General features: G+C 31.0%; 1 protein-coding gene and 1 long non-coding RNA gene across 15 annotated transcripts; one reads left to right on the top strand and one right to left on the bottom strand.

The window, feature by feature from the left end:
• Positions 1-225: 225 nt before the first annotated feature.
• LOC129321002 (protein WHAT'S THIS FACTOR 1 homolog, chloroplastic) lies at positions 226-8,231 on the bottom strand. Of its 14 annotated transcripts, XR_008595878.1 has the most exons (6): positions 8,076-8,231; positions 6,315-7,632; positions 5,964-6,066; positions 4,461-4,498; positions 3,887-3,945; positions 1,591-2,004 (listed from the first exon to the last, which is right to left on the bottom strand). XR_008595878.1 is itself a non-coding variant. In XM_054966744.1 (4 exons), exon 2 carries the CDS (start codon positions 7,571-7,573, stop codon positions 6,326-6,328), a length of 1,248 nt encoding a protein of 415 aa, XP_054822719.1. In that variant the 5' UTR covers positions 7,574-7,632; positions 8,076-8,231; the 3' UTR covers positions 1,591-3,945; positions 4,461-4,498; positions 6,315-6,325. The 14 variants fall into 14 exon arrangements, 6 of the variants coding, with proteins under 6 accessions (XP_054822719.1, XP_054822754.1, XP_054822752.1 ...); XR_008595873.1 differs by having other exon boundaries at positions 1,591-3,945; XR_008595879.1 differs by lacking the exon at positions 4,461-4,498.
• Positions 8,232-15,715: 7,484 nt separating this feature from the next.
• LOC129308719 (uncharacterized) lies at positions 15,716-19,452 on the top strand. The gene is made up of 3 exons (XR_008592713.1): positions 15,716-15,947; positions 18,222-18,280; positions 19,283-19,452. It is a non-coding gene; the product is annotated as an uncharacterized LOC129308719 (long non-coding RNA).
• Positions 19,453-21,173: the final 1,721 nt, after the last annotated feature.

Genomic DNA, 21,173 nt, shown 5'->3' with positions numbered 1-21,173 from the left:
TGAATATTTAAAAGATTTTATTAATAAATTCCACTAGTAAGCTAATCAAGTGTATGTTATATTTAAGATTTTGTATTATGGAATCAAACAACATCATTGGCTTATTGGGTATTAAATTTTTAGTGAAGCAAGGGATTAGGAATTCAAGCTCCCCTAGGCCATCTGGAAGATTTATCCGCTGGTGTGGCCTATACCAAAGCTCCGGTAGTGGTCCAGACGTCCAGTGGCTAGAGCTTTGGTAGCCATTATGGTGGTCGTTACGGAGGCCTGTACAGGCAGCCAACAATGGGGCTTTGATGAGGTGAATTTTTTTTTTAACAAAAAAATGAAGGGTATAATAGTTATTTCTCATCAAAATATATTTTCAATTCAGTCCCATAGTCATGCAGTGTATTGTTATAGTCATGTTGCATCAAAATATATTTTCAATTCAGTCCAATAGTCATGCTTTTAGATCCTATTAAGCCTGATTCGAAATTAATACCCTACAACTGAAATTCTCCCAAATTTTATCGGAGTTCTCAAGAACCATTAGATAGGAGTGCGAATGTTCTTAGTAGAATGGAATTAATTCAACCATTTTAATTTCGTCACAGCATCATCGTCTAAAGAAAATCAAAATGTACTCTCACTTGTTTTGCAGTTGATAGGCGAGACACTGAATGACCCCAAAAAATCAACCAACCCTGTCAAGGAATAGACTCCTAATTGAATTCTTGAAATATGATCAATGAGACTTAATTAACAGCAAACTTAATCTCAATTAATGACAAAGATAAAAATGATCCGGTTTTGAACATTTAATGGTAAGAATGTATCAAAGTAGAGTTCAAAATACCAGATGCACTGAGTGTAGTTTAAGGGGGAGGAACCCAATATTGGGTATTTGAAATGCACCGGTTTTACTTGTGTGACTTATCTATATATTTTGATGGTATTGAAAGATAATGGTTAAGAGATTTGAAAGAGTTAGAACAGATTAGATAATCGAAACTGAAAGCAATTAAGGCCGAAAACAATTGAAAATCCATCTATGCACATCTACAAGTTTATTGATTCACTTGTGAATAGATAAACCTTTATTTATTTTGGACTTCCACTCTTCTTTTTTCTCCTCTTGGAGCCCTCATTATCACTTCCCCATTTAATTAGGTGTTTGAAATTCTAAAGAAAATTGCAATAAAATGTTTGCTCCAAATTCATAAAATGTTATGCATCCAAATAATGGATTTGTTTTAAAACCAAATTTAAATCCAAATCCAACTAATTTAATCATACATGTAAAAGTGCTAGAACTAGTCCTAATGGGATCGACTAATTAGTTTGCAAACTGACTAAGCAAGGAGGCGAAATCTAAGTGAATCCAAGTTAAAAGGTTGAAGGTACAGATCTTCCAGTGTTTGATTGAATTAAGTGATTGGTTAATGATGTTATGTCTAATAATGTTACAAAACTCTTGCTGTTAAATTGGTTTTTCTGCGTACATCAGAAACAAATAATGAAAACAAAAGGGGAGAATTATTACTATGAAGTTCTGTGAAAGCAACGAAAATATATATAATAAGGCCGCACAAAATGTCAAAATATTCCTGCAATCCCAAAGTCCTTTGATTGATATATATTTCTTAGTTCCAAAAGACAATAGTTAATACTAAAAGAGAGAATTGTGAGGGGAAAACCAAAGAAATAAAAAAAAAATAAAGGAAAGCTAAAAGAGATCGAGAATGTCTATGCAGGTGGTAGAATCTCAGGTTTTCCAAGGTATCAAGTAATAAAAAAAAAAAAACAGAGCGAGAGAAAGATCGAGAATATGGAAATGGAAGAAGTATCTTGAAGTGTTCAATGAACCTTGACTTAATTGGGTGAAACCAATATTTTGGTTTTTTGAATGGGACATCAGAGATAAGAGACAACAATATAAGTGGAAAACCAGCAATGGCACATCAGCTTGTCGATTAATTTATCTTTATAATACTCAAGTGCAATCTGTCACTCCATTCATCCCTACATAAAAGATGTCTTTAAATCCAATATACTAATAAAAGTTTGGTATTTAGTTCAAAACACACAAAATTACAATAATTTTTTAATTTTATCCTTAATAATATGACAGTTAATATCATGATGGTAGGTAACGCTCACGATTAGTAATAAAATAAACTTATACAAAGAATACTCTCTGTGTTAAAAAATATAAGACATTTTTAACCGAATCTCATCCTCCAATAAAGTAATTACCTACTTTCAAACTAACTCTATCATTTTATATTTACCACCATTAAACACCTTACAATAAATATAAAGTCATTCATCAATAGAAGCACTTTTAAAAAAAATACAATGATTACACTTCAAAAGACTAAAAATGCCTTACATTTTAAAAAATCCAACTCGTTAAAAAATACCTTACATTTTTTAACGAAAGGAATACAATTTTTATAGAGACAAAAAGAAAGAGTATATGTTAATTAATACCTCTTTTTGTTTTGGAAAACATAAGTCAATTAATACCAACAAGTATATAGGAACAATGAAATCCTCATCACTTCGTCAAAAATTTTATATACAAGAAATTTTATTTACATGAAATTTTAAGGCAGGTCTTAGTGAACTATAATTGGTTTAATTAAATCCCAAAATATTGAAATAATAATAGTTAAGTTCGACAATTTGTTTGAAAAATAAGTCAAAGATATCAATCCAAACAATTAAAAATTTATGAATTTCTATTACAAATAAGCATTTAAATATCAAAGAGTACCAGTAACATAAATTTTTATTTATAACTATTTAAACTGATATTTACAATTTATTTTTAAAAAATTTTGGAAAACTAACTGCCATTAACTTAATCTTTTGGGATTTAACCGCCATTCTCCCTTTTTATTAAGTATTTTAATCTGATGGTATGTGAGAGCAATAAACATTTGAGTGGTTTTTAAAAAATTTAGAGGCCAAAAGGAAATAAAAATACATTAACAATTTAAATGTATGTGCAAGATAAACTTGCAATTAAAATTTAAGTCAAATAAATCTAACAAATAAAAATTTAGACTTGAAACAAAGCTTAGGATGAAACTCAAATAAAGAGCATATCATCAACTAATAGCCGTTGGTTCTAATGAATGGACAATCCAGCAGTACTGATAGGAAGAATATATAGACACACACACACACACACACACAATATGTGATCAACATAATCCCATATTGATGGTTAGAGTTAAGCTATAATGGGTTTGTTGATCGAATCATTTTACAAAATAAAATGAATTTTCAAAAATAAAAAATTAATGTGACTCAAGTTTTAAAACCTAAAATTTGTAGCATTATTTAAGCTTATGAATCCAATATTTGTAACAGATATTACATTTAAATTTAAAACAACTTTGAGATTTTTTTTTTTTTCTCCCCCGTCTCCCTCTTATTCTAGCAAAGCATGCAAAGGTGAATTTTCTTCATCACATTAAAATTTATAAATACAAAGTCCAGGAAAACAAAAGTAGCAAGACCTCGTCGTATTCACGACCACAGAATCCAAACTACAAATTATACAAAACTTTTCATCCCTAGCCTAACAAGGTATCTGTATGTTGAAGGGCATTCTCTGAACCATCATTCACTTGCTTATTATATGAAACCCTATGAAATTGTTCAGAACAGTTGAGAATGCCCAAGTTTCAAAGCCTAGTTTTATAGTTCTGTTTTTTCTAATTAAAAAATAAAAAAAGTTTAGATAAGTTAGATACCAAGAACTCACCAAAATCAAGGCATGCTTCCACATTCAAAAAGTGCCAAGTGCTAATGCACGTTAGTACAAAATTGCAATCCAGATTCTTTTCACAGTTTTTTGGGAAGACAAAAAGAAGTGGATCAACAGACTTACCTACAAGCTGCATGCCTATCCCATCTAGTTGTTACCATAAACAGTATCTCAAATCAAGCCTGAAATTGAATGAGAGTTCAACATAATACTTAAACCATAATATAAGGTTAAGGATTATTTTTGTCATTGTATTGTATATGAAAGGCTATAAATGCTTTTAAACTCAACTATAGATTAATTATATCCCTCAACTTTAAAGATTTCCTTTCCCATCACTTTACCATTTTCTCACTGTTAGTTGACCGCTAGTGGACCCCACATTATTTTTTAATATTATTTTATTATAAAATACCTGAATTGGGGGGCAAAAAATAACCTTTAACCTGATAAAAAAATCTTTAAAAAAATAATGAGACCTATTGATGATTAACAGACGTTGAGTGTTTTTAACATCAAGATGATGATGGAGGGAATCTTTAAAATTGAGAAATAAAATTGATTCATAATTGAGTTTAGAGACATTTGTGACATTTCATGTACAATTCAGGAACAAAAATAAAATTTAATCCATGAATATAATGACATAACATTGTCCAGCCTGAATGGAGGCAACTGAAAATAGTAGAAGAAAGACCTTAGGTTTCTTCAGAAGTGGTAAGGAAATGATGAACTCTGGTTACATCAACAGCATGGAAAGTTGATAATATTATTACTAAGGATTACACGCAAATGGAAATCAAAGAAGAAATAAGCTGGAGCATTTCATACATAATATACAAAATTTAAAGTAAGAATATTGTAATAATTGTCAACTCATGGAAATGACTTCAAAAATTCAGCAAACAACCTAGAAGTGGACTCTTCACAACTATTACCAAGGGTATATATATCAATAACTAGGGTGCTTTTAGAATTAGGACAATTTTTCTGGGTAAGATTCAGCAACTGTGAAGAGAGTAAAGAGTGTAGAATTTCATTGCCCCAAGATTGGTCATGAAAAAACCAATTATTTTCATGGCTTCCTTTTGGTGTGACAATGTGGGATTCGTTAGATATCCAGAAGGATTGGAGAGTTTTACTGTCTTATGCAAAGGCAAGCTCGCGTTGTTGTACGTCACTGTAGTACCTTTATTAAGGAAAATTTCTTATCCTCATCTTTATATTTACCTCTTCCTTCTCTACACAGAAGTACTACAACAGAGAAAAAGAAGTCCCATTACTTATACAACAAAGAAATAGGGGGGGCAAGAAGGAAATCGTTAAGTGCAGTTTGAAAGTTCACATAATTAAACATTGATAGGTCAAAGACTGCAAGTTGAGATCTTCAAATTTCCTTTACTGGAAAATTCTTATGTACATCACTAGTAGCCTCATCACTGTGCTGGCTGCTGCTCAGCTAGAAAGGATACTATGATAACGCTATTAATGTCAAATTACTGGGCATACTGGCAAATGCAATCATCCGTAATCAAAAATTGAATATGTGAGTGAGTGGGTGAGTGTGTGTGTGTCTGTGTCTGTGTCTGTGTGTGCGTGAGAGAGAGAGAGAGAGAGAGAGAGCCAGGGGGGGACAGAGAAGGTCTTGTGATATCATGAAGAGAAAACAAACTTCAGCATATTGTGTAAAATTAAGTCCTTGATATCTCCCCTCATACCAGGTGGACTTGCAAGGAATGCTCCAAATTTGGAAGTCCTATGCGTAGCACAAGCCAGTACTAACTAAAGGAACGACAGGTACTAGTTATAAGAAAATTGAAACTTTTCTACGTTTCACAATGAATACTTCAAACCATTTGGCAATCCCTAATTAATTCCAGCTTAAAAATTACAAAATCTCATTTCCATAAACCGAGCAACTCCAAATTTCATAAAATATATATTCTTTTACCATAGGAAAAACAGTCCAACAGCAGCATTGTTATGATATCTCACAGACATGTAGTTAAAGGGGATACCAGATGGCTCCCAACTGATAACTTTAGGTTGGCTAAAAGCATAAACTGTGGCAAGAAAAAGTGTTTCATGACCAACAACTATTTTGGCAGGTATCACTTTAAGAACTGGAGGCATCTAGTTCTCCACAGGAAAATACCTAATTTTCAGTACCAGAGAGTATAACACAGCCAAATTCAGATACCTTGTAACACACAGGAAGTATTCTGCCTTTCATGGATGAAAGTTCACAATTCTTCTACCCCCCTGTCTATGTGGTATAACTAATCACTTCATTTCCCCCTTTTCTTTTCCTCGAAAAGAAAAAAATAAAAGTAAGAATTTGGTGGACAAGAAATCTTTCGATCACATCATGGCAAACAACCAAAGTAAATCAAAATAAATTGCCGACAAAAAAGTAACAATTTGACTCCTCCACAGCCTGATTTAAAACATCCATAATAAGCATATACAAATTGTTTGGACAAAAATATCAATATGTTTTTGAACTGCAAATGAGCAGACAATTAATAGATCAAATCCACAATGTGCATACCTTGGTAGAATTTATGGAGCAACGTCATCAAATAGAACTTTATAGAACCGTTTTCTTTCTTCCGGGTTAAGCAAACCTCCCAATTTATCTTCCCTATCATCTGAGTCAGAAATTTCAGCGCTTCTATCCTTTCTTTTATCTACACTAGCCAAAGGAAGACCATTCTTTCTCCTCTTCTCCAAATTCACTAAGCGATGCCTCTGGTTGTATTCATGAAGTCCCTCCTGCATCAGTTCCCCAAATTTATCCTTCACAACTACCAGAGGATCTTTATGAATGAGATCAGAGCCATTATATCCCTCTCGAAGCAGAACTGTATAAATTTGATACTTATTTGAAACGTAAAAAATCCCAGGATGCTTCAGTAATAAAATGTTCAACTTATCTGGTAATACAAACTCCCTCTTAAAGTGACTCAGTTTCACAATTGAGGCCTTTTTCCAGAGAGTCAATGACAACAATTCATGCAGCAGAGCTATTGCCCTCTTCTCCATCTCCTGTGATCCCTCCACCAAACCTTTTGGGTCCATGTAAGGTGAAATATAAGGGCTTGAATTAAATTCATTAAATCTTTCCCAAGATTTTACCCATGATGAAGGTAATGAGCAAGTAAAACTTGGGCGGGTTCCCTGTTCCTGAGCAGATGCTTCCACTGTAGAAATAGCCAAATCAGGGTTCCAAGATACCAGTTCTATTTCCATTGCATTTCGTCTTCCACTATAATTAACAATCCGAAACATATGTGGATACTTTGGAATAATTCTGATTAAATAATCATCTGGAAAACCAAAATTCCTCTTCAGCTCATTAATTTTAACAACATTAAGTCTCTTATTTACACTCATCATCAACAGCTTCCCTAACCTCCTAACAAATACTGGCTCCTGCATGTCTTTAACTGATTCTTCCTCTTCAACCAAATGCATCATCCTCTTTGTCAGTCGGCAGTGATATTCGTCACCATGGAGATGAAGCTCAAAACAGCACGGATATTTTTTAATCCAATTGAGAGCTTTACCTTGAAGATCAAGGTTCTTAAATTTCTTCTGAAGAACTTTCACAGGTATTTCCTGATTATGATATCGAAGAATAATGTTCTTGATTTGGTTATTAACAATCCAGCGGCGATTGCGAGATAGAACTGATTCAAGATCTGGATCCTTCTTCATAGACCAGAGGGAGAAGTTCCGCACAATGCATTGTAGAGATGGTGTAGCATAAAATCTGCGGTTACTATTATTTATTCTATGCAGAAACATCCCAGCCTCCAATTACTCAGCGTTCTCCTTCACATGTAACACTCAATAGAAAGTTAATCCTGGCATGTTCCAAACAAAAAGACAAAAGATTCATTCTTTCTTCATGCACAAGTTTGGAGAACAAGTCTAGAACATCTTAAAATATCACAAAATGAACTAGAAAATATTATAACATAGCCAATTCATCTGATGAGATAAAGAAGCACAATGGCACGATTGAATAAGGAACTTAACCTCTCCTTGCCACTGCCCCAATGAGAGAAAGAACAAAAGAGATGAGGTTTAAAATCTGAATACGCTGTACTCCACAGGCGGACCTACATTATACTTAGTGGGGGCAATATTCAAATGATGACGCGACCAGATGCAAAATAAAATTAAACGAAAAATTAGAACAAAGCAAGAATAACCACGCAGGGAACAGACGATGTAGGGAACAAATTCAAAACCCGACTGAACAAATCAATCTCAACTGATTTTAGGAAAGCGCTAGAGTTCAAACCTTCTTCACCACTTGATTGAGAACAACCACGCAGGGCTGACAACGGTGGACGGCGTCTGACGGAGTGTGGAATTCTTGCTTTGTCCACGAAGAAAAATGGATTCGCTACTTCTTACGGATTCGGTTTCGGTGCTCACTGGGGCTCGGCACCGAAACACTGCCGTTGCTGTGTTCATTTTTATCTTTTTTAAATCACAAAGTTATTATTATATTATAATAATAAATAAATATTAAACCGGTTAAAATTTGACATTCAGATATAAATTTTAATCTCAACAATTTAAAATTATATTAAAAAATTTAAAAATATAATTTAAAATATTTAAAATGAAAGTTAAATCTAATAAAATAAATTAATTTTTTATAATGAAATAAATTAATATTTAAATTTTTATTAAAAAAATATCTATATTTAATATTTAACTGTGCCTTAAATTACATTACCTATTGGATAATTATATAAAATTAATAAAATAAAAAAATACTTTATATTATTAGTTATAATTTTAATTTTTTAGTATAGCTTTGAATTATTCAGATCAAAATTTATATTTAAATTGTTGGGTGGCAATTTAATGAATTAAATTTATTTATTTATTAAATATTAAAATAATAATTTTATAATATTTTTATTTATTGTTATAATAATAATATTGTAGATTAAAAGAATGAACACCGCAACATGAGCGTTCTGGTGCTGAGCACCGAAAAACGAATCCACTTCTTCCTACCCGAATGTGTTTCGTCGGGGTTATAATTAATTGCGCAAATCGAAAACAAGAACCACCGGTAAACTTTAATTGCCCTGTAAGGCCAAAAAATTTTAAAATTAATCTAAAAGACTAAAGGATCTATATATAATTAAAATTAATTGTGATTAGACAAAACTATACCTCATATATATATATATTAAAAACAATAAATTCCTTCATTAATAAGTTTTCATTTGAGAAAATATAAATTTTATTTTCATTTTAATAATAATTAATTTTTTTTATTAATAACTTCAAAAAGTAACTTATGGTGGACAGGAACTGTTGCGATCTAATGAATAAATCTATATTAAAAAAATTATTTATATTTTAACAATAATCAATAGCTTTATTAGCAATTCCAAAAAATTTGCATGTTGATGGAGATGAATAGTTATAATTTTAATTTTTCAGTATAGCTTTAAACTTTTTGAACTAAAATTTATATCTAAATTGTTCAGGTCAAAATTTAATGAGTTAAATTTATTTATTTATTAAATATTAAAATAATATTTTTATTTATTACTAGAATAATAATTTTGTAATTTAAAAAAATGAGCACTGCAATATCAGCATTTTGGTGATGAAGACCAATTGTGTTTTGTTGAGGTTATAATTAATTGTGAAAATCACAAACAAGAACCATCGGTAAACTTTAATTGCTCTATAAGACTAAACAATTTTAAAATTACTCTAAAAGACTAAAGGGTCTATATATAATTAAAATTGGTTGTGATTAGACAAAACCATCCCTCATATGTGTGTGTGTGTGTGTGTGTGTATTATAAACAATAAATTCCTTCATTAATAAGTCCTCATTTGAGAAAATATTAATCTCATTTTCATTTTAACAACAATTTATTTCCTCATTAATAACTTTGGAAAGTAACTTGTGGTGGAGAGAAACTGTTGTGATCTAATGAATAAGTCCATATTAAAAAAGAAGTATCATTTTTGTTTTAACAATAATCAATTGCTTTATTAATAACTCCAAAAAATTCACATGTTGATGGAGAGGAATAAGTGTTATTGTAACATCATAGATTTCAATTATGGAAATTTTTAGTATTTAAGAGGGCATTTTGGTCAAATTAGGTGAATTACTAATTAATGATGTTTTTAGGAAGCTAATAAAGTTTTTAGATCATTAAACAATCTTAGAAGAGGTCTAGGTAGGAGTTCAAGTAGGCCATGGCACGGAGAGAGATTAAGAACGTGTGTGGTACTCTCTGTGCCATGCACAATGATAGATGCACCATACCCTACGACGCATGTACAAAATTTTCACTTATCAGTTTCACAAATCAAACCAAAAATTAGATGTGGGTAAGAGTAAACAAGAGAAAGTGACAAATGGCGACCTGGGGCTACTAGGACTCAACTTTTGGAGCAATTTGGAAGCATTTAGAGCAAGATTTATCTTTAGGTAAGTTTCCTACATCTCTTCCTCTCCCTCTATATGAATCTTCTGGGGATTAGAGTATTATGGGGTTGTGATTTCATTTTTTTTTAGTAATAACTAAACCCATTGGCTTAGTCAAGATGGTATTTATCCCTCACATTAATTGAGAGATATTATTGAGCCCCTGGATGAGTAAGACTAAGAAAATGTATAGTCATACTATCATGAAAAGAGTTTTTCCATTACACAGTCAGTCCACTTAGAGATCGAAAAAGTAATGGTTCAATAAAGGAGAATGACAATTTCATGTCTTATACTTGACCAAAATATCACGTGATAAAAGGGATGTGATACAGTTATATGATATATTACATTAGATTATCGATCAATATACGAATTAGGTAGTTATAATGTCTTGCTAGAAATCACTTATGACTTCTGAGCTAGTAGCATTACTAGCATACTGCCAACTTCATATAAGCCTAAAAGGTCACACACAAGAACAATCCAACTTGAGCTATAATATCCAAATTCATTGAATCTGAAATGTGTCTAGATTCAATGAATAGAATGCTTTATCTAAGGTGAATGAATTATATATATGTATATATGTATTTGAATATTTATCTGATAAATATTTATGTGTGTGTGTGTGGGGGTGTAACATCCTGAATTTTAATCCCAAGAACTAGTTGCTAATTAGGAATAAATTAGTAATTAGTGAATTAATTATGATTTGGGTGTTGAGTTAATGTTTTTGTATTATTTGTGTGTTATATTGGCAGGACTAAAGGATAAAGAGACAATTCAAGGTATAATGCACGAGCATAAGTGAGATTGAACTCATTATGCCACACATCGCGGTGGAAGTTGCGTGCGCCGTAACGCATCATCTAGGGGTAACTTAAAGCTAATGTGAATGCTCATGAAATTAGAAGAGAAAAGGCTGGAAACACATCTAGAGGGGTGGAGGAGTTCAGCTTTGCTAGGGCAAGCCATATCTTAAGGTTTGGAATTTGCTTCGATTAATAACTTGTTGGGTAAGTATTGCACAATTCCAAGCTTCAATTCCACCCTTTTTTCATTAAATTTCATCAGTTGAGAAATCAAATCGTGAGATTTTAAGGTGTTGTAATCTAAAAGAAAGGGTTAAATTGGGTTATTGAATACAAAACTAAGATTTTGTAACTATTATGGAGTTGAATGGTTGAGTTTTTAGAGTTTAGGCTCAAAATGGTCTAAAAGTTAGGTTGAAACTGAGAAATTAGGTAAATGAATAAGTTAGGAAGTTGTTATGATTGTTTGAATAGCCTATAGGGTAAATGATTATAAATAATGGATAAGTAAATTAAACAGGGTTCAATTGAACTGTTTTATGTGTTAAGGGATTTAGAGGTTGAGAATTTATTGAGGGGCACTGTGTTATATAGATTGAGCACCTATAGCATTACTTGTGAGAATTTGTGCCCTTAAGAGCTCAATGTGGTTGGTAGAAAGGGTTAAAGGTAACTAGAATAACTTTTTTACTTGTTTATTTGTGAAATTGTTTGTAAGTATTTTAATATAATAATGTGCATTGTGTTGTGAATTGATAGAGTAACAACACTGTGAAAGTATATGCATGCGAATGTGTGAATATTAATTGAAATGAATTTGAAGTGGCACATGCATTAACATGCATCGCATCCGCAAGAATATCTTAGATTATAGTCCAGGAAGTCCTGATGATCCAGAGTATAACGCTTGACTTCGTTAGGATAGACCTAGAAGAAGAATCTTAATGATCTAGAGCATAGAGTTTGACTTCGCCATGACGAACCTAGGATATTGAATGATCCATTAGATTATCCTAAACTAAGGTAGAGAGTTGTGGTCCTACTCTGTATAAGGCAAGAAAGTCCTAATGATCCGTAGCATAGAGTTTAACTCTGCCATGATAGACTTAAGAGACCACCCATATGCGAAGAGGATTACCTAGCTTGAGCAGTAATATGGTAGGCCCTATTTCTTATGATTAGAAGTCCTGGTCTGAGCATAAAGATTACTCCGCTAGGTGAAACCAAGAATGCATCGCATAAGCATAACGAGTTTGATGAGAATGAATTCATGTATATGCATATGATAATATTTTTATTGATACATATGCTACTTTATCGCTTGTTTATGATTTTGCTTACTAACCAATAATTGGGGTTATTTCCAAGTTACTGGAACATATGTCTCATTTTGTTACTTTTAAACACAGTGAAAAGAGTGTGAGAAGGCCAAGAAAGGAAGCAAGGAAAGAGTAACATCAGTCAGTAGTGGTATGACTACCATTGAATGAAATGAATGTATAAATTTATTTATAGAGTTTGAGTTGACAACTAGAATGTATAAGTGATTGTGTGTTGAATTGTATCGTGAATCTTGCTTATATATATATACACACACACACACACACACACACACACACATATATATATATATATGGTGCTGCATTATGCCGAGGTGCTCCAATAGAGGGTACGTAGGTAGGCTTAAATGTGAAACAAGCAAGTATATGATGATGTGTAACTTGTTTTACTTGGGAATATGTGTGTTGAATGTGAATTGTGTAATATATGAGAACTTAACACAAATGGTGAGGTGGAACTTCATTTGAAAGAGTCGAATACATTTGTGATTCCTGATCATATGATGAGGCGAAGCCTTATATGTAAGAGTCAAAGGGTTGAAAGTGAAATAAGTCTATTTACTTATATGTATTGTATATGCATTCCCCATATAAGTCCAACATCATGTAATGTAGCATTGAGAGGCCAAATTGGGCTATTGATGTGATATTTGTAGTATGTAGTGTCAATCAAGTGTATGTGGTCCTTTTAGACTTAGTTCAAGGCCCGAAGTAGTCTAATGGGGTAAGGAATGAGAATTGAATACTTAGGGTGTAATTTTTAGAATAAAAAGTAGCTTTTTGCACTTGAGTGTCCAATTTTAGATCACACCATCAGACCAAGTCTAAACTTGTTCCATTAGTTATAATATGTTGTAAGTTTTATGTATGCGCTTGAATTACTTCAATCGGATATCAAATGTGAAAATGGTGCATGCTAAAAATCAATCATTTTTGCTGTCAAATGACAGCAGAAAATTCAGACAGGTGTGCCACGGCAATGACATAGTCAAAAACAAAGCATGTGGCTCTGTGCCACATGCCATGGCACATGTATTGCACACCGCGGCACACAGTCCTTTTTCAAAGTTGAGGAGTTGTGTCTTTTTTAGTCATTTAGCTGCATTTACGCTTTTGGTAGCCCGCTTATTTAAATGTATGTTTTAAGAAGTTGGGATTCCACGATTTGAAAATAAATAAAGGGTTATTATTATGATATTTCATTGTTCTTGCGTTATTGGTTGTGTGATTGAGGATGATAAAGCTCAATATGAGCTGGGATTTTACAATATATATATGAAATATAAAATTCAAAATATAACACACACACACACACATATGTATATATGTTTTTAATATATATATATATATATGATATATGATATATTACATGATATTATATTATATTATATTATATTATGTTATATTATATTATATTATTGTGTTAGTTTTAAATTTAATTTTATGTGATAAATTAAATTTAATGACTAACATGATATAAGAAGATATCATATCAATTCTATAATTTAAATTTATGAGATAAATTTAAATTAGACATGATATCATAGATTTAATTTATGAGATGAAATAAATTTAATTTCGTTGGCTATAAAAACTCCAATCTATATAATATAGATAAGAGACGAGTTTTTAGATAGAGTCTCTTGATGGCAAAACTTTAAGAACTATAAAAATACCCTAGAAATAAAAGGAGCGTCTAATTGACGAACAAAAGTTGGAAGCACTAGCATGCTATTCGTGTTAGAAAGCTGCTCATGTAGATACTGGTAAAGAGAGCCGATCTACATTGTCATCTTTTGAGGTTTGAAAAGCTAAATACTAGAAAATGTATTTCTTCTATCCACTTTAACTTCAACAAATTTGATTACTCTACAATCACAATTGGAATTTAAATTTTAATTTTTTATTGTGCCTCCCAATTCAACACTAATACCTTTCACAATCTACCTCCTCATGAAGATAAGAAGGTTGATTATAAAAGGACTAATTCTTTTTAAAACTATGAGAAGTATAAAGGAAAAAATTTCAACCAAGAACCTTCAAGCAATTAAGGGCTTGTTTGAAACTGTTTTTATTTTATTGCTATAAAAACTAATGTTTTTGTAAAGCATGTTCTGAAAATAAAAATAATAATGAAAAAAATGTTATTTTTCATTTTCTCTTATTTTCTAAAATAATGATCTCAAAACACCTAAAAGATATTTCTATTTTTCTACTTTTTAAAACAATATTTATTTATTTATTTTGGTTTTCCAAAACAATTTCTGAAAAATATGTTACAAATAGTTTCTCTTTTTATTTTTTGTTTAAGAAAATAAAAAACTATTCTTAGAATAGGTTGCCAAATAAGTCCTAAATTACATATAAAAATAATTTTGAATACAAATAACTAAAATACTCTTAATTTGAAAAATAGAAAATAGTGCAAGGAAAAAATTGGAGGGGACAAGGAAGATGGTAACAAAAGAAACAAACAAAAGAGCACATAATGATAAGAAAAGAACAAGCAAACAGGATGACAAAGAAGAAAGAGAAAAATACCAAGGTTTTAAAACCTAGACTAACAAGGATAGTTGAACCTTCACCCATTGAAGAAAGTGGATCAGTTCAACCAATTAACACATATTAGATGTTGGCCAGCCTGAAACTGGATGGTTTTTAAAAACTCAGAAAAGACCTAGAACCCAAAGCAAGTTTTTATGGATCAAAGTAGGTCACAAAGAAGGATAATATAGGCATTTTAAAAATTAAAAAACCCTTCTAAACCAAACGGACCTAGGACCTAATGCCCATGGACCCAATCTACTTCTTCTCAATCAGCCAATCTCACTTCTCTGTTCTTTCTTTGTCTTGCACGACAGGTTCTCATCGCATTCTCATCTCAGTTCTCAAATCTCAACCATTCAAGTTCTATTTCTATGGGTCTTCATCATCTTCACTCTTCAGCCACCTAACCATTTGAGTTCTATCTTTCACCGTTCAGTTCAGTGATATCAAACTCTCACCTTCTCAACCTGTAATAACCTAAAGTTTCAAGTAAAGTTAAAAATCTATAATGATGTATATTAATATATTTTTATTAATTTTAGAGCAAATTTATCAAGAGAGAGAGCTAGTCTAGTGGAAATTAAGTCCACACCTTACCAATCCGGTCCCAAGTTTGATTCTTAAAGGTTCAATCAAAATAAGGATTTTAGTTTCATATGCTAATTATTTGAGCTTTTAAAATTACCAATATATCCTCATGCCATCAAATATTTTTTTCTCTCCTCCTACTTGTTCAGACGCGTTCCACACCAGAAAGAGAGAGAAGCTTCTAGTCCTTCTCTTGCAATTCACGACTTCACCTTCCTCTCCGCCATTCTATCCTTACCGACGGTGATTGTGGGCACTTGTCGTTGCCTTGCAAAGATTGAATCCTCCACTGTCCTCCCCGCTTCTGTCTCATCTTCTCCATTCGCTATTCTACCTCCTCCCCTCATGGTTGTGTCATTGCTGGTGTGTGGGAGCTGACGCGTGAGAGCTGAATCACCAAGGCTGAGGTATTGCTCATGAGTCTTTCTGCTTCTTGGTCTTGTTTTGCTTGTTATGCTCTCTTTTTTTCGGTGCTTCATGCCCAAATTTCTTTCCCCTGTTCAGCCACAAGCTTCAGTTCCTCCTTCCCTTTTCTCCATTGTTCTTGCTTTAAAGTATGGAAGCTTCAAGTCCTCTTTCTTCTTGTGCTGTGTATGTGGGAGTTTATGTTTTACAATTGAAGTATTGATTTATTTCCTTTTTGCTGCTATGACTGTTTGAGTGGGAATAAGAAATTGATTCAAGTTGAAATTTTAATAGTAGAGCAGGATAGAAATTGGTTAATTTGATTTTCTGTGAGTTGAATCCATTTTTCTTCCCTTTTGACTGTGCGCATATTGTTGAGCTTGCTTTGCAAATGAGATTTTGATGTCCACATTTGTTATATAGCTGCTATACGGGTAGAAGGAAGAATTGGAAACATTAATTTAGCAATCTTTCGATATTTAGAGAGTTAGATAGCTCTTATGATTTAAACATATAGCCATGGCAAGAGAAAAAGGGTTTAGATGACATTTTTATTTGAAATTTATGTTGGAAGCTGTTGGAATGGATTTGAAGAAAAGATTGGATTGGAATTATGGATTTTAAAGAAAACCATGCTTGCAAGGTGTTCGATTAAATTTCTATTAGAAGAAATTGGCATATGACGATTAGATACATGTGACAATTTAATTATTGTTAGTTAGAAAATTTATGGAAGACAATTCTTTTTGATAGAAGTTGGAATTTTGATTAGTTCAAATATTGATTTAGGATAACCCTCGAAGTTGGACTTGAAGAAGAAAAAAGACGTGGTCTTGTGGATTAGACACTGTAAAATAAAGGATATTGGGTAAATGTTTAAAAAGGAAAATTGTGGATTTTAAGTGGCAAAAAATATATGATAGGTATGTCACCATTGATTAAATAATACTAGAAATCATTTATGCTTTGTAATGGAAGTTAAAGTTGAAATTTGCATTTTGTTTTCTTGTTTTTGTTTGGAGAGATAATTGAGTTAGTAATTTAAGAACCAAACCGCTATTTATATATTTTCCTTTAGGATGTTTGATGCAATGTTGAGAAAGATAAAAGTGAAGGTTTTTCTTTCATTTATTTCTCTGAATTGTTTTGAATTGGAGATTTTAGATGGTAAAGCATGTTTGAGGGAATAACAATGATATTATTTGAATGTTAGGAATTTAAGGACAAAGCATTGTCATTAAGAGAATAGATTGGAAGTAAATTATATACTTGAAAACTGTATAGGTAAGTGAATAACATTTCATTTAATTATTTATTATAATCTTTTATTAAAAATATTTTATTTTATGAATTATGTCAAATTTTAGAAATTTTGGAACAATGATTAAAGACAATTACATTATGATATGTGCATTTATTTTTCCTCAAGAAATATATTTGTAATATTGATGAAGGTATCTTTGTTTATTGAATTTTAAAATTTCTTAGTTACACAATTAATGCAAGTTTGTACATTCACTATGATGTATCAATTTGGCAAATTTTATATATTTGAAACAATTCAGGCGAGTTTAATATTGGGAATGGAAATTTTATTTCAAAAATAATTATTTCTCTCGCATGTTTGAAATGAGATTTTTAAGAGGACTTTATATAGAACACTACTGTTAATGACAGTTTCATTATCCCGTGATACGCTGTTGTTAATAACTAGCTAGTTTGTTTTGTGAGCATTGTCTTCACGTTTGTTATTCATGGGTTTCATACTCGTGTTTGTTTTTCATGGCTTTGAGCTGCATTTGGTTACTTACCTTCGTAGATTGTGTGTCCACGTTTGTTTCATAGCTTAGGTTGTGTTTGGTTACTTACCCTCGTAGATTGTGTGTTCATGTTTGTTTTCGTGACATAAACCGCGTTTGGTTATTTTACTTTTGTGGACTGTATGTCCACATTTGTTACTTCTTTTGTTAAGTCCTCAAAATTTTAAATTTTTACTTAACATTTGGTATTTGAAATTTCAATGCTTTCAGTTAGTAAATTTATTAGTTTGATTTACATGTAGATAATTTGTTTTCTTTAAAGCATGATAGAATAAAGCAATTTTTAGTTCACTCAATTTATGGCTATGAGTAAACTTTACAAATTTATTAAGTTTATTATATTGAATTATCATCTCTTCAATTAGTTTATTTAATTGTTTTGAATTTACTATTTTACTCTTTTAAATTTTATTATTTGGGGATGCTATTCACTGGAAAAAAATATTTTGGTCTCAGATTTACTAAGATGACGTTGGACCACCTGCCGATCACTGAGGGGCTTATGATTGTGCTAGGTGAATATTTTATCTTTGAAAACACCTTTTCCTTTAACAATTAAATGTTCAATTATGTGTTTTATTTTAAATTTATGTTTAGGTGCTCCACATTAACTATAGCTAGGGTCCTACTTTTATTTTTTTATGCTGACTAACTCTGGGTGGGGAGTGTATCTTTGAACTGTTGAATGTATATGATAATATTTTTTTATTTTAGAGATTTCAGGAGACCCTAATTACAGTGAAGATTCTATCAAAATTTCTAAAAACATATTAAAGCTTTCATTATAATGAATGTTATTGAGGGTGTCATGACTTCAATATAAAATTTAAGAATTGAAAAGTTTTCTTGATTTGAGACTTAAGGAATGCATGATACAATTTACATCTCATTACAATCACCCTCTATTTTGGGACGTGACACCGCCATTTAGGTTTTGTGTTCTCCCTTTGCCATCTTCATTATTCAACTTCAGCCTTCAACCATTCGGACTCTCACCTTCTTACTTCAAATGCTTCTTCATTCTTCATTTTCATTTTGCTTTCTTCATTTTGGTTCATGACTTCGCATTCTTGTTTGACTCTCGCGCAAGCATGCAACTATCAGAGATAGTTAGACAGTCTTGAGCTTTGCCTCCTCCTTCATCTTCTTCATCAATTGCTTTTTCTCTTAATCTTGGTGAGATTTTCTTTTTCCCTCATTTATCTCTCTGCCCAATTTAATCTAATGTTTGTGTTTGGATTAATCAAGTAGATTAATAAAGATCCGCCAATATCTTTGACAAGCAATGAAATTATAACTTGTTAGTTATCTTATAGTATTGGGTTTGGGGATTTTGAATTGTTTTTCTTGTAAACTTGTTGCATTGTATTAACAGCTTGGATGTTTTGCATAAGACTTTTGGTGTTTTGAATATATATATATATATAATAATTAAATTGTCAGTCTGACCACAAATCTGACTTGTTAAACCATGAGATTGTGATCCGCTAACATTTTTGATTTGATGTCTAGTCTAGGTTTTAAAACATTGAAAAATATAGAAAAAGAGGAAGAGAAAAATTTTCCAGCAAGAAGAGGAACATGAACAAGATACAAGGAAAGAAAAATGAAGATGAGGAGGGGGAAGGAAAGGAGATAACACATGTATGTTGTGTTACATATATTAAATTGATAAGTAAAAGTTCATGTTCTAATAATTATGTGTGCTTTCTTTTTAACATACTTTCATTTAGTATATCATGTTCTAACCAATGTTTTTAAAATTGGATCGAATATTAAATCAAAAAGTCAATAGTTCACAATTCACATGCTCCAATTGGGTTAGACCAATTGTCAAATTGATGACGTAATAATTAAATAAAAATAATATTAAATGTATATATAAAATAAATACAAGAAAAAAATCTATAGTATGTTAATAAAATGATATAACATAACTATAAATTAATAATAATATAAACTATAATTTTATAACTTATTAAATATAGGTAGATCTTAGTTAAATTAGATATGAGTAGACTCAAATGTATTTGTATTTGCATCTATAATTGTTAATATCTTTATAAAAAAATGGTCTCAAATCATATTTTATACATATGAATTGTTCAAAAATAAAGTTGGCTTTAGTATGATTTTTGAATGTTTCTAGTTTTTTTTAAATTTTTAATCTTTTTTAATATTATGTTTAAAACCATTTGGTTTTTTGAAAACTGTGTCAGTTCTTGGATCAACTCCAGTTTTTGGTTTAATAGTAGTTCAACTCCAATTCAATCTAGCTCAATCATAAAAATGGATTTTTAGTCCAAATTGAGCCATTAACAGCTCCAATCAACGATCCAACTATCCGATTCGATCTGATTTTTAAAATTATTAGTTCTAACAAGATTTATACAGGAGACTTGCATAAATTCAAGCATTGTTTTGTTTTTCTTTTTCTCCATGTTTAAAAAAAATAACAAGTAAACTTTAGTTTCATGTAAGAACATGTTGGATTTTTTTTTTTTACAAGTGTAAATGTGACTATTAGATACAACCAATAAACTTTATTCAAGTTTTCTTATGGAAACTATAATTATTGACAAGGACAAGTTGGTTTTTTACAAGTGTGTGTGTGAGAGTTACACATGTATTGAAAAATCTTTATCCAAGTGACACAAACAAATTACAAGTCAAACTTTAATTTTTTACAAGGACGCTATTTTTTTTTTATAGGTGTATGTGTGGTTTCTATATTCAATGAAAACCTTCACTAAAGTGGCTCAAAAAATTTGCAAGTCAAACTTCAAGTTTTTACAAGGACATGTTTGGTTTTTATCCAAGTTACACAAAATAATAACAGTTAAACTCCAATTTTTACAAGGGCATGTATGGTTTTTGATAGGTAAGTATGTATTTCACATAATTGGTGTGGTGATTTTCACATGATAATCCAGGAAAATTAACAAGAAAATGTTATCCGATTCATAATTAAATAGAAACAAAGTGTTTAAAAATAACATATTAATTTGGAAACATGACAATAAAATTTTTTTGAATTATAAAAATGCCATCAAAATGTCATAATTTCTCTGATATCTCTAGAAACTTTTGTGTAAATAAATCTTAAAGTAAAAACACTATCTTATTCTTATTGAAAATAATAAACTCCAATCACAACTTTTACTTAAAGAATAACAAAATTTGTTTTATAAATTGTAAAAGTTATAACAAGAAATCATGACTTGTTGAGTGTAGTTATTGAAAAATAAGTTCTCAAAATAAGAAGCATTAATCACAACTTTTGCTCAAGGAATAACAATTTTTGTTCTATAAATTACAAGAGTTAAATAAAAAATCATAACTTATCAATAAGGGTAAAATAATTTTTTTTCAATTTAATATTTATTAACACAAGAGCCCGTAAAGACT

Source organism: Prosopis cineraria, unplaced genomic scaffold, assembly GCF_029017545.1.
Source record: "Prosopis cineraria cultivar Desert tree isolate PC_DT_omini unplaced genomic scaffold, ASM2901754v1 PC1, whole genome shotgun sequence".
NCBI lineage: Eukaryota > Viridiplantae > Streptophyta > Magnoliopsida > Fabales > Fabaceae > Prosopis > Prosopis cineraria.
This window is presented reverse-complemented; position numbering and strand designations above follow the sequence as displayed.